The sequence below is a fragment of the Xyrauchen texanus genome, chromosome 37 (assembly GCF_025860055.1).
Source record: "Xyrauchen texanus isolate HMW12.3.18 chromosome 37, RBS_HiC_50CHRs, whole genome shotgun sequence".
Classification (NCBI taxonomy): domain Eukaryota; kingdom Metazoa; phylum Chordata; class Actinopteri; order Cypriniformes; family Catostomidae; genus Xyrauchen; species Xyrauchen texanus.
The window spans coordinates 28,602,719-28,622,650 of record NC_068312.1 but is presented as its reverse complement, the minus strand read 5'-3'; the positions used below and the strand labels follow the sequence as shown (position 1 = coordinate 28,622,650).

The 19,932-nt window shown below is 37.1% G+C and overlaps 1 protein-coding gene and 1 pseudogene across 1 annotated transcript; both read right to left on the bottom strand.

Annotated features, from left to right (window-relative positions):
* Positions 1-899: 899 nt before the first annotated feature.
* Positions 900-6,826, bottom strand: LOC127630864 (fucose-1-phosphate guanylyltransferase-like). Its single transcript, XM_052108703.1, has 4 exons — positions 6,515-6,826; positions 5,867-6,034; positions 5,692-5,784; positions 900-5,135 (listed from the first exon to the last, which is right to left on the bottom strand). The coding sequence occupies exons 1-4, from the start codon at positions 6,585-6,587 to the stop codon at positions 3,739-3,741; spliced, it is 1,731 nt and encodes a 576-aa protein (XP_051964663.1). The 5' UTR covers positions 6,588-6,826; the 3' UTR covers positions 900-3,738.
* Positions 6,827-13,024: 6,198 nt separating this feature from the next.
* On the bottom strand, positions 13,025-19,259 carry LOC127630584 (acyl-coenzyme A thioesterase 11-like; annotated as a pseudogene).
* Positions 19,260-19,932: the final 673 nt, after the last annotated feature.

Sequence of the window (19,932 nt, the reverse complement as noted above, 5' to 3'; positions counted from 1 at the left end):
TAAAAAGTGCAAGAAGGGTAAAGTTAGTCCTTCATCAGTGTCGACAAAGATAAAGGAATGAGCTGAAAAAGTTTGGCCCACTTTTTGCACTATATGCACATTTTTAGCCTTTAAATAAGAATTGTGTAGAATTTTCCTCTATATATTGTCAAGCTCTTCGTCCTTTTTTTTATTTTATTGCTTTTGAGTTTAGGCACCTGATATACACTCACCGAGCACTTTAGGAACACTATGGTCCAAATAAAGTGCCCAACGTGGTCTTCAACTGTTGTAGCTCATTCGCCTAAAGGTTCAAGTCTGAATGAATCTAAAGTGCATTCTAAAATGTTATTCTGCTCACTACAATTGTACAGAGTGGTTATCTGACTTACAGTTAAGCCATTCTCCATTTTTGAACTTTTGAACTTTTAATTATATATTCATTTATTTTGCATATTTGTTTTATTTATGTGTTAATTTAGTTTTTATATTTATTTATTCCCACATATATTTATTTCCATATTTATATATTTCCATATATATTTATTTGTATATACATGTATTTATTTTAACTTTTCTGTGTGCAACATGGAAATGAGGGAGGCGGCTAAGAGCTCAATAGTACTACCCACCTTAGCACCCTCTGACTCGCACAGATTTAGAATATGCAGGGAAACGTTTTGCAGAGAGTTTAACAATCCAGGATGTGCTTCGACATTCATACTGGCATACAGCTCTCCTAAAACATCAATAAGCACCTCTACTCTAAATGAAACATAGTCATTTGATGTGTGGTTATCAACTTAATTTGCAAGTTGAGCAAGTCTCTAGATATATGTGAAGCATCAGCTATAGGTTTTTTATTTAATTTTTTTATTGCAGAACTTATATATACATACATACATAAACGATCAGGGAAATTAAGCATGGTTGTATCTTTTACAATGAACAATCATAACAACAGAAATCAATAGTATGGATTTGCGGACATCAAAATATGAAAAAAATAAAAGCATATGGTTAAATCATATAATTTATTAAACGTGCTAATTTTGTGGTTTTGTTGAAGAAACAGCTCCCCATTTATTTTGTGATTGTAGTATAACCAATAAATCTTGGATTGACCACTCTTATGTTTTTAGCCCCACAAATAGCTATAGTTTACACGATATGGCTATGACCTAATGTCACATCAAAACAAGTCAAGAGTAATCCAGCACATGCTTCAACAATAAGCCAATGGTAAGCAGGACCCACCCACATAATTATCATACAAGAGACAGAAATGTAAGAATAAATACAAAAATAAATAAATGTGGGAATATTTAAATATAGAAATAAATACATGTGGGAATAAATAAATATAAAATTAAATGAATGTATAAATAAATAATAATAATAATAATAAAAAAGTTTTAAAGAATACAAATAAAAAGCGAAAATAATAAATAAAGAAAAAATTCATTCAAAAATAAATTCAGGAATAACTTTCAATTAAAAACAAATTATATTTGTTTTATCAAGACATTTATTCCTTTATTTGTTTTCTTATTATTACATTTATTTATTTATTTATTATTTTTGCAGGTTTTGTCCTCCATAGAAAGCATGCCCTCAAATAATTCACTGACGTCCTCGGCTGATTTTGATTAGGCTGATCTCCGAAAACAAACTCTCTCCAGTTTAAGGGTGAATTCAAATATAAGTATTACGTGTATCGAGCCAGTTCAGACCTGTAATGCATTTACATACATGTTTTTATAATGTGAACCAACATCCTCGTGTGATTTATTTTTTCCCCCCGATGTTAAAACAACGTCTCTTATTGCAGAGACAATTATAGCCTAAAGTAAAACATTTGTAGGTTGATTTCCCCCGAAGAATGTTAACACTGGCTCAAAACTTTGCTCCATTAGTTTGAGTGACATATAGATCAGTGGTGACGTAAATTTCTGGCACAATCAATTCCGTGCCTTTGGAGCGGGAGTACCTGTAATACTCTGTTTAGCTGTGGATGTATTCGTTTTTGCAACCAATAGCAGAGTATCAGTGGCAAGAGTGTTTAGAAAAACTATTTAGAAATAATATATATATTTATTTTTTATTGTGAGGGACTTGCTCATAATGGAAATTATGCTAAATGAAGTTCATGCTTGCTCGTCTCTCAAAAGCTCGACCAGTGAATTTAAAATCAGCATTTATACATAGCCCTCACGTTTGTCCTATAATAACAGGCACACACAACGGCCGCATATACGACCAGTATACAAAGGCCATCCATATTCTCACTCTCACAAAGACATGGATATCGCAATGATCTGAGCTTGAAATTAGTCCATGTAAATATTTATTGTCTTATTATACATATTAAGTGTAATAATATCTTCCAATTTATTTGTTATTATTTGTATTATTCTGATTATTATTTATAATTTGTTATTTACTGTTGTAGCTGTAATAATTCACTGGCATGAATGCTCATCTATCTCGGAAGTCTGGCACAGACTCAATACTTACAGTGCAGTATTAATATATTACGGTATATATTAATAAGTCACACGCCCTTGTATGTAGGCTATATGTCTGACTATTTGATGAGATAGCTCAGCTGTAATAAACGTGGCAAGTTTTGGAGAATAATTGGTAAAGAATTTAATATTAAATGAGACTAATTCATTTGAACAATTAAACAGCAGATAACTTTTTTTCTGTCCCACTGCACTGAGGAAGACGACGGTGCAGGTTGACCAATCAGGAGAAAGGGGCGTTTCAGGTCCACCTATATGTGCGAATCAACTATCCAAGCCCTATATTAGTGAAATCAAAAAGGCACAGTGTCACGGAATAAATGACAAAAAACAAGTCATTATTTGTTTTTTAATATTTGTAAACAAATAATGAAATAAGTCGATTTTTGTTTTTCTGATTTTTAATTCCTAATTGATTATGAAATGAACAAACAAATTATACACTGCTTATTGTCATGGATACTTTGATATGTTCAATTTTAGATTTTCACTGCAAATGCTGGAATTGCCATTGTAGTTCTGTGATTGGCCAGAATGCTCCATTCCACTTCTCTGAAACCCTCTACTTTTCCCTGTGGAACCCGGATGCTTGACCTCTGGCCTTCTTTCTGTAAGATCTGAATTTCTGCATTTTTAATTTTAGAACATTGAATATAAATAGAATTTTAGAATACTGAATTTTAAAATACTGAATTTCTTCTTCAGTTGTAATTTTATAATCTGAATATTTACAGCTAATTTCACCTTTAAAAACACAAAATCTGCTGTTTAAAAATACAAATCTATAAAATAAGCCACAAAAAAACAATTCCATTTTGTTAAAAGCCACATGTCTGTAGTTCAAATGTACGAAATTCAAATTGAAAACTATAAAATATGCAATGGAAAATTAAATTTAGTTAAATGCCACATGTTTAAAATTCTAATTTACAAAATTCTAGCTCTATACAAAACCAAAACTTAAATAATCCAACACAAATTTAATGCATGAATATTGAATTACTTTGAATACAAGTACATTTATTCTGAAGAAAACAGTGAATTGACTTATTATTTCACAATACCATTGGTCGACAATTAAAACCAGGTTCCACATAAAATCCAAAGAGCACTCTATATCCATTGGCTGTAGCTATAAAATAAAAGCTATAAGCATATAAAATATGATGTTATGGGCAATGTAGGGTTTTCATAGCTAAAGGCAATGGCATTACTGGTACTTTACACAAATTCAGACAGAATTACTTCCTTTCTCCATAAAAATGTCTTCATAAAGGTCTTTCCTAAACCTCAGCATTTCCTCCAGGTTCTTGTTTTGCAGAGTTTCCTGGAGAGAAGTGAGTGTGATAGTTTTGGGTAGAGAGAATTTGGTTTCACCATCTAGCGCCTTCACCATTTCCAGTGACATCATGAATGAGCCCTTTAGATCTGAACACACTGGGAAAATGCAGGCATTCCACAAAGTACACATGGATCTGTCTCCAGAGAACCTGATCTTCTCTGGACATAAGCCCCAGAGTCCAACACAGTCCTCCAGACTTACTTTAAACAAGCTAAGTGCACTAAAATCAGCAGGGTCGTCCACATTTTTCTTTAGATCATCTTTAATACCCAAAAACACAGTGACAAAACTGGTTTTCTCATCCAGGTTTACACAGAGAGAGTGCATGAAAGTGTCACTCGGCACTGAGAGGTCTGTGCCAATCCAGCAGCCACTAATAATAGATCTAGCACCAATTTTAACCTTGGCTTCGAGTCTGGAGTATTCCACAACACTTCCCTGGGATACAGTCACACTGGGATGCAGGGTGCTGTGCATTACGCAAGTTCTAGCATTCTCAGATGGATCCATGTGAGAAATACTGAAGGCAGCAGTGAGCAGGCCGAGTTCCGTTTTGAGACAGGGGTCAGCAGTGAAGTGGAACAAGTATTCCTCTGTGGTGCCGACATGATAAAACTTGGAGTTGTTTAGAAGGATCACGTTAAGATCTGTGCCCTTGAGACGATGGAAAATCTTTCTGCGGATCTCAACGAGGCTGCTGTCCTTCTTTGTGACGTTGGATGTGTTTTCGGTGTAATCCACAGTAGCTCCTCGCCCCAAGGCTTGAAGGAAGTCCCCATAAGCATCAATTTCACATGTTAGAGGGCTGATTTCGCTTAACAAGGTCAGCAGTGTCTGAGCAGTTCCATAATCAACATAGTAAGTGCTGTCTGTGTAAACAAACTCCTCTCCTTCCCTTTTGCTTACTGCATTGCATTTGTGCATCTTCTCAATGCTTGGTTTGTGCAGAAATTGAGAGCAACTTCTATATTCCATGTCACTGATTCTAGGCTTCTCTGCTGGTTCTATAACAAAAACTCCATGTGTGGTTCCAATGGAGAGAGTGGAGGGGTGGGCCAAGGCAGTAAAACCTGTCTTATCGAATGCAACGTTCTCTTGATCAGGAACACTGTAGAGTTCAATGTCATCAGCACAGGTAACCAGCATACCTGGCTTCATGTGTGCTGGGAAATCCACATACATTGCAAGTTTGAGCTCAAGCATTTGATATAAAGGGTTTCCCAGGGGCAAAGCTGTGAATATTTTGCCCAGGGCGCTGGCATTGGGCAAACGCTGACTGAATCCTCCTGGATTTATGATAAATTGTATAGACAGATTGAAAAATATGAAACAACTGTAACATCCTACACTTATCTAGACTTGCCTTGCATTCAACTATTATGAATTTTTATTTTATTAATAAACATCTCCATGGAATACTTCACGTTGATTGGTCAATCACAGCATTTTGAAGTTAAATAATAAACAATTGTCCCAGGCAACCAATTTCCTCCTACCTACCTGTACAAGGTTCATGTTTCTCAAATCACTCTGTTGTCTCTTTCTTCTCACATAATAATATAACTTAAACTCAAATCAATATTTTATATCCATTTATTTATTTGGGAAGAAGCCGTGTAATAAGTGAGCTAGTGGACAGTCAGCCAGTCACAATCCCAAAATAAACACTTTTTGGGTGTTACAAGGCTACTCTGCCACAATTGGGGGTCTGATCACCCTAGTGAGGTTTATATTGCTATAATGACCAGCTGACTGAACATTATTCTTTACATATTTTGACTCATTTTGACTAATTTGCAAAAAGCAGGAATGAGAAATTCTGAATTTAAAAATATTTATTACCTGCATGTATGAGGATGATTTTAAATCCTGATAGTGACTTGCCATATTTATCATTAAGGCGCTGCAGTGAATGTAAGGTGGATCCCCCGTTACCTGTGTGAACAGATGTATAAACAATTATAAAATTGCCATTAAATCAATACAATTCTTAAAAAACAGGATTTGTATATCTTGCCTATCTTGCATTCTGGTGGATCTGCAAACACATGATAATTGATGCCAAGAGGCAGTTCTTTCCTCTCCAGTTTCTCTGTGATCTGAATTTCATATGCAGACATCTGGTCCTCATCAACTGCAGTAATGACCACAAGATCCCAGAATTCATTGGACTGCACTTCTTTACCTGTGCAGGGGAAATGGACAACTTGTTATCCACAAACATGCTATGCATTTATATTATACAGTTGTCACTAACAATACAAGTTCAAATTCAAGGCAACACCAAGTAAAAGGTAACATAGTATTCCTATGTTTGTATGTACCAAAATAATGCTATGGTATCTGGACATGGTGATACTGTCGTGTTGTTATTGTTGTTTTATGTGCTATAATAATGTTATTTATCACGTACGTAATCACGTTTAGTCACGTGCTTCCGGACAACTACTATGGTACTACCATGGTGTTATTTGAAGTACTTTGGAGTGCCATGTAATGTAAATTCCGTATTACATGAATATGTTATGTTACAGCACTCGTTCAGCACCTTGGTTTTACCATCTGATCCCATCACTGTATCATGGTACAACAGAGTATGGTCATACAATGCACACAGATGAAAATACAACAGAGAAATCTGCACTTAGACAGTAGAAAACTTTACCCCTCAAATTGTTGAATTTGTCAAGTTTTTCCTTAGTGGATTTCTGCAGGTGGAGATTTCCGCGCTCTGCCATTATGAGAATCAGCAAGTTCAACCAGTCTAACCTCTGCCTGTCAGTTACAAGCAAGAAATAACTCTTGTACTTTTAACTTATTCATTCAACGACAATGATTAATCTACAAAAGGCATCGATAATTTCACGGTTGTACGGAAACATCTGCGACAGTGTTTAGTAAAAATGAAAATAAAAAATATATTTAAAAAATCATTCAAACTAAGAGAACGGTTCCCTTCGTTTGTTTACATGTGTACTTCCGGGTTCCAGTCATGTGACAAACTCAGTCTGCCGTCATTATGTCTTTTTTATTTCTCGCTTGCTCTCGCAAAATAAATGTTAACTTTTGCTGTCGAAATATTCAACCTGCTGGCTTGAAGTGAATAGTCATTGTATTATAATTATGTGATGTGAGTAATGTCTGAGAAAACGTTAGAAGCTAGTTTTTCCAACAATTGTTGTCATCGCAACCTTTATCTTGAAATCTTTGAGCCAACAAAAGATTACAACTGTTACCCAAACACACCATCGTGGTAAGAACAAATTTAGCAATAGTTTAAGATGTTGAACAGTTTAAATGTTAGCAAATTATTCATTAATGTGACATGCTAATTAAACAGGGTATGGGTCCGTTACACGGACTCCGTGTACCTTGGATATTTTTATTTGTTTTTTATTTTATTTATTTATTGTCTTCAAAATGGAATAACCAATAAACAAACCGTTTACTATTTTTTTCACATAGAAAGAAACACTTTATTTTTCTCTTTTTCTTCATTTCATATTAGAAATAGAAAAACAATTTCTTTTTTCATTCAAGCTTAAAATAAATGTACAATATTATTATATGATTTGCACAAGTGACACGCCCATTTCTACTGACTGGTTAAACCTGCCATGTCATCTGCTCTTCCTCATTTCTTTTCTTCAGAATAAAAGCCTCTTCACACGTGACATGGCGAGCGCGAAATAACCTTACATTTATCGCATAGCCTACAGTACAATGCATAAAAACCTTAAATTTTGAATGGCTACAAATAGTTTTCATTTTATTTTTAGGATAACTAGCCATGAACTGATCCTGTACTCCATGTGAGTGCCTTGGATTTTTGGCTTGATTTCAGCAACGTGATTCTCTAAAACCAGGTTGGATTAAATGGCAACACTTTAATTTTTTTTTTTTTTGAAGAACAGAAGATGGTGCAATCTAGCAATCAATGGAAACCTGGATACGACAACCATTGAATTAACTCACTTTTGTCACTGTGGCATGAGCTGGCAGTTTTAAAAAAAAATTTTTTTCAAATGGAACATTAGCACGATTATGAATTGGGATGCTGTGCACAGACATAACTAAATAGACTTTGTTGTCTGGTCATCATTGTTGCTGTTATTATTATGAATGATAATTAAATTAAGCCAATAATTGCAGAGGAAACATAAGGGAAAATATATATGTTTATTGTATGTGAATAAGCTAGGACATCGTCATGGTTTTGAGTAATTGTTCATCTGTTTAAAAAAATGGTATCAAAAAGGTCAATGTTATACACCAAAAGTGTATTAAAATTGTTGCCACTTTGACTGAATCACTTTGCTGGTAGCCAACATGAAGTAAAAAAACAAAACAAGGCACTCACATGGGGTAGCTATAATAAGGCCGTTATATGGTATTATATGTATATATTAATAAGGCTATTATAATGGGGTAATAATATTAAAACCCATAATCAAATTGTAGCTAGAAGAGCCTTAGTTGTGTGTACAACAATTATTTTACTTAATTCCATTGTTTTCAACACATTCGCTGTCCATAAAATCTAATATTTTATTGTGTTATGGTTGAATGCATATAGTGAAGGTAACGTTTTGTCTGTTTGCAGATCAGTCCAGATGTTAAAGAGATACAACTTACAAAGCTACAAAGGGATACGGGTGTCATTTTATTCAATCAGTTAGTTGCTTGATCCTTGTAGACATTAAACATTTAAGGTTCATTCTGTTCTGTTTAACAAATACTAGGACACAAATGTACTCCACCATATTTCACTTTAACAAATGGTATACAGGTAGACATGTTGAGCAAAATCTAGTCATTTCAGACTGTAGTCATGGCAACGTGCACTCATGAAACTGCAACGCGAGCACTGCATTGACTGTAAAAAAGAAAAATATAGGTTAAGCGATACACTTGTGATTTAGCGCTCGCCATGTGCTGTATAAGAGCAGATGACATTGCAGGTTGACCAGTCAGGAGAAATGGGCATGTCACGTCATCCATCTGTGCAAATCAAATAATCAAGTCATACGCTTATTGTATGCGATTGAATGAAGAAGAAGAAAAAAAAGAGAAATCGAGTATTCTTTGATGAAACTTTTATTATAATTTGAATTATAAATTCAAATACCTGAATATTTAGATAACTTTTATATAAAAAATAAATATCTAATAATAACCTTCTACTCTGTATACTCTAAGATTTTTTTATATCCCTGATGCTTTGTGTTGGAGGAGCCATCTGAAAGAATTACAACTGCTATATCTACAAGACGTAAACATGTCAACCTGCAGCCATATCAGGGGCCTGTATGACTGTTTATTTCAAAGCACTGAAACAACACTTTCGTGTCAATTTGTATACATCTTCAAAGTTGGATAGTGCTCATTATGTTGGCTTTCTTTGTCGTCTGTATTTGCAAATAAGGATTCATTTTGAGAAAGCGGTGTATAAAATAATCGCTGAGATAAATGACAATTTATTCTCCTACACTTATTATACAGCGTTGGATTCGAGGACATTTAATTAGAAAAAGTCTTGGGTAAAATATGCTTTGTTGCATTGTTTTTTATGTGCTATGCACCATTTTATACTTCTTTGTTTCATTATAGAAAAACATAGCAGTTTCTTAAAGGTAAAATTAATAGTAGGGATTAAATGTATTTGTTAAATGTGTCCGAAAGTTGGATTTAAGAGGAATTCTGCATTGTCAGTCTTGTGGTGCAAAGAAGCAAACAGGGCCTGAGAAACCATCCTTCCTGTGAGGGCAGGAAATGAGCAGGTATCATCTCAATCACAAGAACAGGACTGTGGAACAGGACATAGACAAGCACCATGTGCTGGTATGTATCTGAAAGCTAGCTAAAAGGGGTGGAGATTTAGGTAAACTGGGCCCTGTACTGTAAACTTTGGCCATGTATACACTGAAGAATATTAATATGAACACAAGCGGACCTCCGTACTAGCACATGTTAGTATTTTAAAAACACATTATGTACTATTGTGTTTAGAGGATTCTAATTTGCCAATGTTTTTCTTTCTTATGCATTTTGCATTGGTTTTTGATATTATGTGTTTCTCAGCCAATGATATGGGATGAGAGAGATGTAGAGATCAAAAGACTTCATGTGAATTTAAATAAACTGATGCAAACTGCCTATGTAGAGGTAATCTCAAATTATTGTCAATCGACACTGTATTTAAATGTAGACTCTCCTTCCAAGTCATACATTTGTCATTTTCTCACAGGCTGTGCGGGAGGTTACCAATGCTATATCATTTGACAGCCAACAAGAGCTGAATCCACCATACAACACCCCTCAGCACAGTGAACGTCTGATATCTTAAGTCCAACTAAACATATGTGTCTTGGGTACAATTAAAAGATTAAATAGATTAAGTTATAATAATTACAATTACAATAATTTATAAAAGACTGAATTTTTTTTATTAATTGAGAGTCTATGCATTGTATATATAGATGCCAATGATATCAGTGATCTCTTTGAAGAAGTTGTGGAAGAAACGTTTTGTGTTTTGGGACTGAATCCAGATGACTGAGCCATTAAGAGATATGTTATTGTCCTGTAAAGATGGTGGATAGAATATCCGTGAGGCCATCAGCCACTTCCATACCAAAAGGCCTGGTCAGCACCCCCTGCCTCAGCCTCACTCACCTGCCATTACTCCAGGGAAGCTTATAATTGGTAGTTGCCATGACGGCTTCAGCCTTACACCCTTCAAAGTAAGTCTGGGCCTTGGCCGTGACATGGTATGGAGCAGACTGAGGCGTGGTCGTAATATGGCTTGGAGCAGGCTGAGGCGTGGCCGTGACATGGCATAGAGCAGACTCAGACGTGGCTGTGAGATCGCATGTCATGTGACCTGGAGCTGATTCTGGCATTGCTGCCAAGATGTGGGGTAAACTTGTGGAAGGCGGAGCAGTGGGAGGCTCAAAACTAGGTCGTGAACACTGGTCGTGAACATAAGCAGAGTCTCTGGAGTGACCTCAGAGGTCGTGAACATGAGCAGAGTCTCAGCAATATCTGCGGTCGTGTGCATGGACTGAGACTCGGGAATGACAACTGTTGTCGTGGGCATGGACAGAGACTCAGAAACGACCTCTGTTGTCGTGAAAATATGCTGAGACTTGGAAACAACCTCTGTGGTCATGAACATGGGCAGAGACTTGGAAACAACCTCCATGGTCGTGAACATGGGCAGAGACTTGGAAACGACCTCCGTGATCATGTACATGGGCAGAGACTTGGAAACGACCTCTGTGGTCGTGTACATGGGCAGAGACTTGGAAACGACCTCTGTGGTCGTGTACATGGGCAGAGACTTGGAAACGACCTCTGTGGTCGTGTACATGGGCAGAGACTTGGAAACAAAAGCCTTTCTCCTCCTCCTCCGGGAGGCCGAAGTTGGCAGCGCAGGCTCTGGGACAGATGAGGCTGGCAATGCTGGCTCTGGGATGGATGAGGTTGGCAACGCTGGCTCTGGGCCGGATGAGGCTGGCAACGCTGGCTCTGGGCCGGATGAGGCTGGCAACGCTGGCTCTGGGCCGGATGAGGCTGGCAACGCAGGCCCTGGGACGGACAAAGCTTTCAGCTCGTTGGCCGTGGCAGGCGTGGGATGCTGGCTTGGCGGCCATGATGTGGGATGCTGGCTCGGTGGCAGCCATGATGTGAAACCTTGGCTCGGCGGCGGCCATGGCGAGGAACTCTGGCTCGGCGGCGGCCATGGCGAGGAACTCTGGCTCGGCGGCGGCCATGGCGAGGAACTCTGGCTCAGTATCTGCCTCCCCCACAGTGAACGTGGAACCAATGATCTGCAGGGCGAGGTCATATATTGGGCCAGATTGAGTGGACTGCGACCGCCAGGCATCGAGGAGGAGATGGGCTCATTAATGTCCTTGAGGACAAGTTCATTAAAAGCCTAGGGCACAAAAAGTCAAGGCACAAGGCTAGGGCACAAAAGTCCTCAACGTAATCCTCCAGGGGACGACTCCCCTGACAGAGGCTCAGAAGCCAAACTGCTGGGTCCATTGTGTGGTGGAGTATTCCATAACGTTGCTGGCAAGGACAATGATGAAGATGATGATGAAGACATGAAGATGAACCCAAGTGCAGTTTTATTATAAAACGTGATGTCCAAAACCCTGACTACAAACGTGAATCAAAACAAAACCATAAATGACTAGACATAAACAAAACATGACTATGACTTGACTATGACTTGACCAAAACAACAGTTTTACATTAACAATACTCCACAATGGTAGCATGAGGGCTTAAATACTTGACATGAGGGAGCATAAACCAATGGACAAACAGAACTCTAAACAAGATAATTAAATAATAAACCAATGAAAACAAGACACATGAACATGGAGGGAAAACAAGACATCACATGACTAGGGAAACACATGACATGAACAGGAACTAAACTTTTCAAAATAAAAGGCTTGAAAACAAAATGCCAAAATTTCAGTAATCTGTACCAACACCAGTGGAACTTGATACCAAAATTCTTATCCAGTCTAATTGTTGATTTAAATTCTAGTTTCTAGGGAGGGTTGAGTTTCAGGGGAGTATTTTATATATATATATATCCTCCATCATGCACAAGTCAAAGTAACTAGAATTTAAATCAACATTTAGATAAGATTGGATAAGATTCTGTATTAACTGAATCACTACATTCCTTAAGTAAGCACTTAAGAAAGATGAACTTTCTTAAGCTAACTTGCCAGCTATTTAGCAGGACAATAGATGGCATAGATATGTTTCAGATTAATGCAAACCAACAACCTTACATTTTACTTGTTGTTTAATGTCAATAAAATATGATCTTTAGAAGCCACTTCAGCAGACAATTGTTTTTGAGAATATAGATATGCTGCAGAAAAAATACAAAATTGCTACATGTTATAGTATACATATATATATATATATATATATATATATATATATATATATATATATATAATTTGTGCCATGTCAAGGCAAAGTCCTGGTCAACAGTTCTATGAAAGCAATGTGAAATGTAATACATTGTTCTGACCTGATAGAAAGTTGTAGAAAAGAATGTAACATTTATTACTAGAAAGATTGAAAATCTATGCTTGTTTGTGCATGTCACAGAGAGTACCACATACTGACATTTCTGCCTTTGAAGTTTATTTGTTCAATTGTGAGAACTAAAGTAATTGAGTAATTTACTAGCTTAGACTTCTAGCACTGAGATATATGGACGGTTTTACATTATTGCACATGACCCTGAGTTCTAGCTCCAACTCAAGAAGTTGAAAATCCTAATAAAAATTTGAATTATTGTCTCCTTTTTGTTAACAATAATAATAATCGTCATGGATACATTTAAAAATAATTTTCAATATATTTATAATATTGGTAAATATCTGGTATTGTAACATAAAAAACTCTCATGAAAACAGACAATGCCTTTTTTTCATACCATCACAAAGTTTCTTGTACCTACAGTTCATTAACAGCTTTTATACTTAAATCAAACAGGAAAGTCTACGTCATCCTGTTTCTGGGTTCCTCGTTGATGTTGAGATTCTCTTAGCAAAGTCTTGATCCTAACCATTCTTAAAGAAACCGATTCCATTTCAAATGAGCAGAGAATGTCAACTTCAGCAAACACACCATTCACCTGGAGTTCTCTTCAAGAAGGCAGAGGTGGACAGGGAAGCCAGGCTTTCTTTATTCTCTTCATGGAAAGTGCTACAGGAGGCAACGGTGCAATAGAAGCTGGATGAAAGCCCAGCGATGTCAGTTGAGATATAGGGCAGCACACCAGGTGTCGCATGGTTGTAGTAAGAGATCTGAGAGAAATGCATACATAAGCATGTAAGCCAGATACATTTAACCTTTAACACCTTAACACCTACACAGCAGAACCAGATACTGCTCTATGCTTTTTCTAAACAACAGTAATAGGTCCTGTTATTGGCTAAGTACATGCACATAATTTCAATTAAAAGGACTGTTACATTTAAAGCTGTGTTGAGTCTTGAACTTTGACTCATTCAGTCATTCAGTATAAGTGTCTTGGTGAATTAAGAGTATATGTAGGCTTACTGTGTATTTATTACCTTAGTGAAAGAGTTTTCCTCTTCCCATATACTGAACCCAGCACAAAGAACCTCTCCTCTGTTGTAGTCTTTACTGGGAGGTTTACTTCTTTGGAAACATAAAAAGTATAGAGAGTCTTATGAGACAACTTCTGAAAAAAAATTGCAGATTGATTACCCAGAATCACAAGGGCACCTCCTGGAGGCCAGGAAGATAAAGTCCTGAACTTTGCCCCCTTTAGTTACAGAGGGAGTGACAATGCGGTAGATGGTGTTATCTTCATGTGCCTCGACTATCACTTCACACTATCTGTGTTACCATATTTCAGAAAAGAATAGGGTATTTGCTCAAAAATAATATTAATTTTAAACAAAACAGGTAAACATAAACAAACAAACAAACACCCTGAATAGACTGTTGGTCACCAGCATATGTTGTGTTTTGGATGTTGGTTCCTGCATGAGTACTGGTGTCCCCATAAGGATTTTTAACTAGCTTAATCAGTAAGGCTTTCTTGATCAACCAGGTTTTGATGGTTATCAGCTTGGCTATGTTGTTCCACCAGCTATTTCAGCACCAAACCAGCCTAGACCACCATGGGAATTGATGCCAGTCCAAGCTGATATTTGCAGCAGGGTATTCCCCCAAAAAGAGGTCATAAAATAGAGCTGTTCCTCAATGACGTCAATTTGCAAACCAGAAGGCTAATTCGCCATGGGTTCACTCAGGAATTTCCTATGTGTTTTTAGAATAGGGATTTTCAATTTACATGTAAATGTTCGAGACTTTCGCATTTTTTCTAGAAGATAAATTACACAGTCATACCACAATAATTTTGCTAACTCATCAATAAAACAACTGTTGTCCATCACGTAATAGTCCTTAATTAGCATTGTTTGTATTTTTTTATTTAAACACAGTGGCTTCAAAGTTCTACAACAAAATGTAAAAAGTATTTTCTAAAGTAATTTTAAATTCAGACTAAAACTATCATTATAAATCCCATAGGTAATTCCAGAAGGAACCTGTGACTCTAAAATGCTTATTGTCAGGTTTTAAGACTTCAACCTGAACAGATGTTTTGTATCTAATTCAAACATGTGTGAAGCATTTTCTGTAGTTCTCATAATATTATACTTTTTTGTTTTGTTCGCAGATTACAATATGAAGCATTTGACATGCTGGTAGTGGTTGCCCCATTCCTTCCGGCATCTCAGATCAGACAGTAACAGAAACGCGTGCTCTGCTGCCATGGCCACATGGGTCTCCACCTTAAAGCACAAAATCTGGTTCTCCTCCAGCGTGTAAAAATTTACCTGGGCACAAAGCTCCAATTCATACATTCGTGTAAGAATCTGCAGTTTTTACTTCTCTTTTTGTTTAAAAAAAGCATATAACTTCAAAAAGACTCTTATTCATCCATACAACTTAAAATGATGTCACCTACTATGAGTGTTTAAGCATGATTAAGCATGTAATAAGTATGTGTTGAAGCATAGGGGTAGGCTAATGCCCTGTTTATATTTTGTTGTTCCTTATTTCATTTGTGTATTTCATTCCCATTTTCCAATTTATTTTATATATATGTATATACAGCCCCATGCCCCCATCAACCGCTGTTTATTTTCTTAATGTTTTTTTTCACAGCCATCAGACAAAACCCCCCAAAATTAGTTTTGTGTCCAGTGTGGTTATTTGCAGCCCACCGGCTACAAATGAAATAAGAGATTTAGGTACTCCATGCTTTGTACTTTTGTAAATATTTTTTAGATTTACCAAGCAGGAACTTTAGTTCTGTCATTCAGTCTCTTTAAGTCAATTGAAACAAGCTAACAATCTCTCTTGTCAACAAGTCAAACTCTTCAGCTATGTGAGGGATTCCAAGAATGTTACAGCGTTCACCACAGGCACAGGTTGTATCCTTGGCAACGTGCGTAGCTTCCTGTCATTGTCCAGGACGCAGTGGATCTCCACCTTGATAGGCATTAGCAAACACTCCCACCTACATAATGGAATAGCACACACAACTTAATAGTTGTTAAAATTTGCAAGGACAAACTGACCTTCCATTATTCATAGACTCACAAATTCTTAAGATCTAACTTTGTGCCTTCTTTCTGCTGTAATATATAACATACAAATGATCCCAGTGGTCTAATGATCTTCCATTATAGGCAGTACCTTTTCTTGAAGACATTGTTTACGATGCCCTTCAACAACAGTCTGTCTCTAATGTGGGAGGGCCCACGAAAGTGAAACATGTCTATAGTCCGTAAAGTTGGGTGAGCATTACACAAATGACTAGAAGAAAAAGGAACGAGAGAAAAATAATGAGTCATTGTATTTCTGAGTACAAACAGCAATCATTTCCTCACAGTTGGTATTAAGAATTAATCCTCCTTATTTTTCTCCCGAGTCCAAATAGAATAGAATAAACTCACACTAAGGCACTTGTTCTATGGAATGTAACTAATTAAATATGAAGTATGTAATTTTTAGGGGTGGCTGTTGCTCAGGTGGTAGAGTGGGTCGGCTGCCAACAGCAGGGTTGGTGGTTCGATTCATGGCCCACACGACTCAACATGCCGAAGTGTCCTTGGGCAAGACACTGAACCCCAAGTTGCTCCCAATGTCAGGCTAGCGCCTTGCATGGCAGCTCTGCTGCCATTGGTGTATGAGTGTGAATGTGTGTGTGAATGGGTGATTGGGACACAGTGAAAAGCGCTTTGGTAACCTCTAAGGTTAAAAAATTGCTATATAAGTGCAGACCATTTACCATTTAAAATAAAATTTATAAAATGAGCTAGAAGAAGCTCATTTATGTAAGCTATATTTAGTTTGATTCCCTGAAAAGTTAAAATACTTTATTAAAACTACTGGTTGTTTGAGCAGCCCAACACAGCAACATTAGCTCAACCAATTGCGTGAGTTTGGGGAGGGGACTATCTGTTTGTTCAACCAATGGCAAATGGGAGGAATGTTCGGAAAACCAGTTTGAAAACAATCATTATTACTCTATTTGATGATGCTAGTGACTCAGAAATTGTACACTTCAGTTTAAAAAAATTACTTATTGTCATTGGATTTGACAGAATCTACACCTGGCAGAAATAGTGGCTAAATTTTCCATCCAGGCCATGATTTGCCCGCCGATGGGGTTGACCTGGGGATTGGCATGAGGTGGGAGCACCAGCTCAACGCTTTCAGCCCAAGCCACTGCAGCAGGCATTGCATCCTGGTACTCCAGACACTCACACTCTAACAAACAGACAGAGCACCACTTATAGCTGAGAGAGGAAGCTGGTGCATTTTCCATTCACTTTATTCTCCACTTCAAACCAAGTGACTCTTTGTAAGTGAATGGTGAAGGATCATACTCTGTACATTTAAATGAGTGTTGGCGGAATCCTCTCAAAGAGACACCAAACAAACTAAATGGCACCTTTCTTCAGAACACAACTTCTGATTCATGACTCGTTATCTGTGGCAAGTGTTCTGAGACCTCTCTTCAAAGTCTTGGAAGTAAACAAGCACACATGGAGAAAGTGAGTGAACAATATCTCTGCTCACCTATCTGTGAGGAGCAGCTGCTGAGGAGATCGTTAATTATCTCTGCATGGATTAGACTCATCCTCCTGTGTTCGGCTGCAAGGCTGTACTCCATCTGCTTGGCCTGCATGCGTGGAATCACCTGCTTCAGCTGTACCTGTACAAACCAAGAATTTTCTAACAAGATCTGTGTCTTAATCCAGGATTAATCATCAAATACAATTTTCACATCTTTTCATTGACCTGAAAAGTTTAAATAGTGCAAAAAAGTGTAAGGACACTTGAAGAAAATGGTTGTGTACACTGATAATATGAGGTTAGGACCAAAACACACACATTAAAAACTTTTTTGATTAATCTGAATTGGTTGACTCTGTCTTTACCTTTCCTGCTTCTGTACAGCAGGCCACAAAGGTGGCAAAGGCATGGCATACATTCCACTGTCTTTCAATGAAAAGATCTTCACAGCTCACCAAAATCCCAACCTGAGATAATAGACCTGTAGCCAGGTCGGGTTTACGATTTCTGAGGCCCCAATCAACCGACCAAGTTGTGGCCCCATTTTGAAAATGTTCGCTTAGAAAACTACATAAAATTTATTTTAAATCATAATTTTTAATTAATCCTATCAACCATTGTAGCCAAGTATATTCAAAATGTTTAATGGAATAAAAATCTAGTTAAATTAGTCATTATTCTTACAGTTCATACAAAATCTTTGAGTAACACATACTTAGTTTAATAATTTGTAACGGGAGCCACCTTTAGCCTCCTTGTTAGAGCACCCGCCTCTCACGCCGAAGACCTAGGTTCGAGTTCTGTATGGAGCGGGTAGAACAAGAGTGTCACATTAGCCAGAGGGGAACTGGCCCCCACAGTGATCTTAGTTTCTCCCAAGATTATTTTTCTCCCATTAACCAACATCTTAGGGAGTTTTGTGTTCCTTGCACAGTTGCCTTCGGCTTGCTCATTGGGGTTATAAATACAATTGTTATTGTTTTAAACACATTTATCAAACTACACAATGATGTCTCATATATACAGTCAGGTCCATAAATATTGGGACATCGACACAATTCTAATCTTTTTGGCTCTATACACCACCACAATGGATTTGAAATGAAATGAACAAGATGTACTTTAACTGCAAACTTTCAGCTTTAATTTGAGGGTATTTACATCCAAATCAGGTGAACGGTGTAGGAATTACAACAGTTTGTATATGTGCCTCCCACTTTTTAAAGTAACTGGTTCAGCAATTGTATGGATATTTTATACCCTAGAGTGGTTTCAAAGTGAATGTCATCCACTGAGGCTGTGCTACAGGAGCAACCAGCATGTCTCTAAGCTGCAACGAGAGCAAATATTGAGGATCTACAAATGTTTACATCCATAGCAAGTGTTTAAACAGGTTAATCTATCAGCATTTGTGAACAGCAAACACAACAAATAGAATACTGTTAGATATTTCTGGAAGAACAAAATGCTCTGCACTACAAAATTGAATGAAATACAAACAGCCCTGCACAGCTCATTTTAGGCAACATCAAGGGAAGCATATAGTGTTGTTACCAACCACCATCTGTGCTTTTCACAGAGCGAGAACAACATCCTCAGCTTTAAAGCTTTTGCCTTTATCAGTTAAAATTATTCCAACTGTCGTTAAACTTTCTCATCAGCCTATTACTGTTTTCTCTGTCTATTTGAGGATGGGAATCATAATACAGACTGACTCCTCCATCTGTGAACGATGATGACATGTAGTACAAGCATATGTTGTGCGGGTGTTAACATACATTTTGGAGGTGGCGGCAAAGATTTAGAGTGTTCCTTTTTTTAAATCACATGACTTATGTTGCAATTATGACAGATGAAGTTAGGAACCTGCATATGTTGCTTAAGGAACTCCAATGCGATCATTCGTGATTTAAATGTACATTTTACAAGACAGTGTCTAAATGTTTCAAGTTGTTTAGGTTGTGCCCTGTGCATTTTGCTTGTTATTTGCATGAGTCACAGCAATCTTGAGTCAGCACAAAAGGGAATTTAAAGATTAGTCATACCAATTCAGTTAAAATGTAATGCTACTTTAAAGTCCTATGTAACAGACATAATCTGAGAATCATTTTTCTTTTCTTAATTTCTCTCAACAAATCCATTTTACAAAGTGCAATTTAAAGCATTTATGAACTATCTGTCAATAATCAGAGCATTCCTGGCTTCAATCTTCAGTCATGCAAATGTGTTTTAAAGCTCAAAGCTGCCTCCATTTCCTACCAGCCAAACATCATGTACATGACAATGCTGAAAATGCTCAAAATAGGGTGTATCTGATCATAATTTTGCAACTATCCCACTTGGTTTTGTGTACCATTTATTTTTTTTTTAATTACTCATGACCGTCCTTATGAGCACAAATTTAGCTATATATAC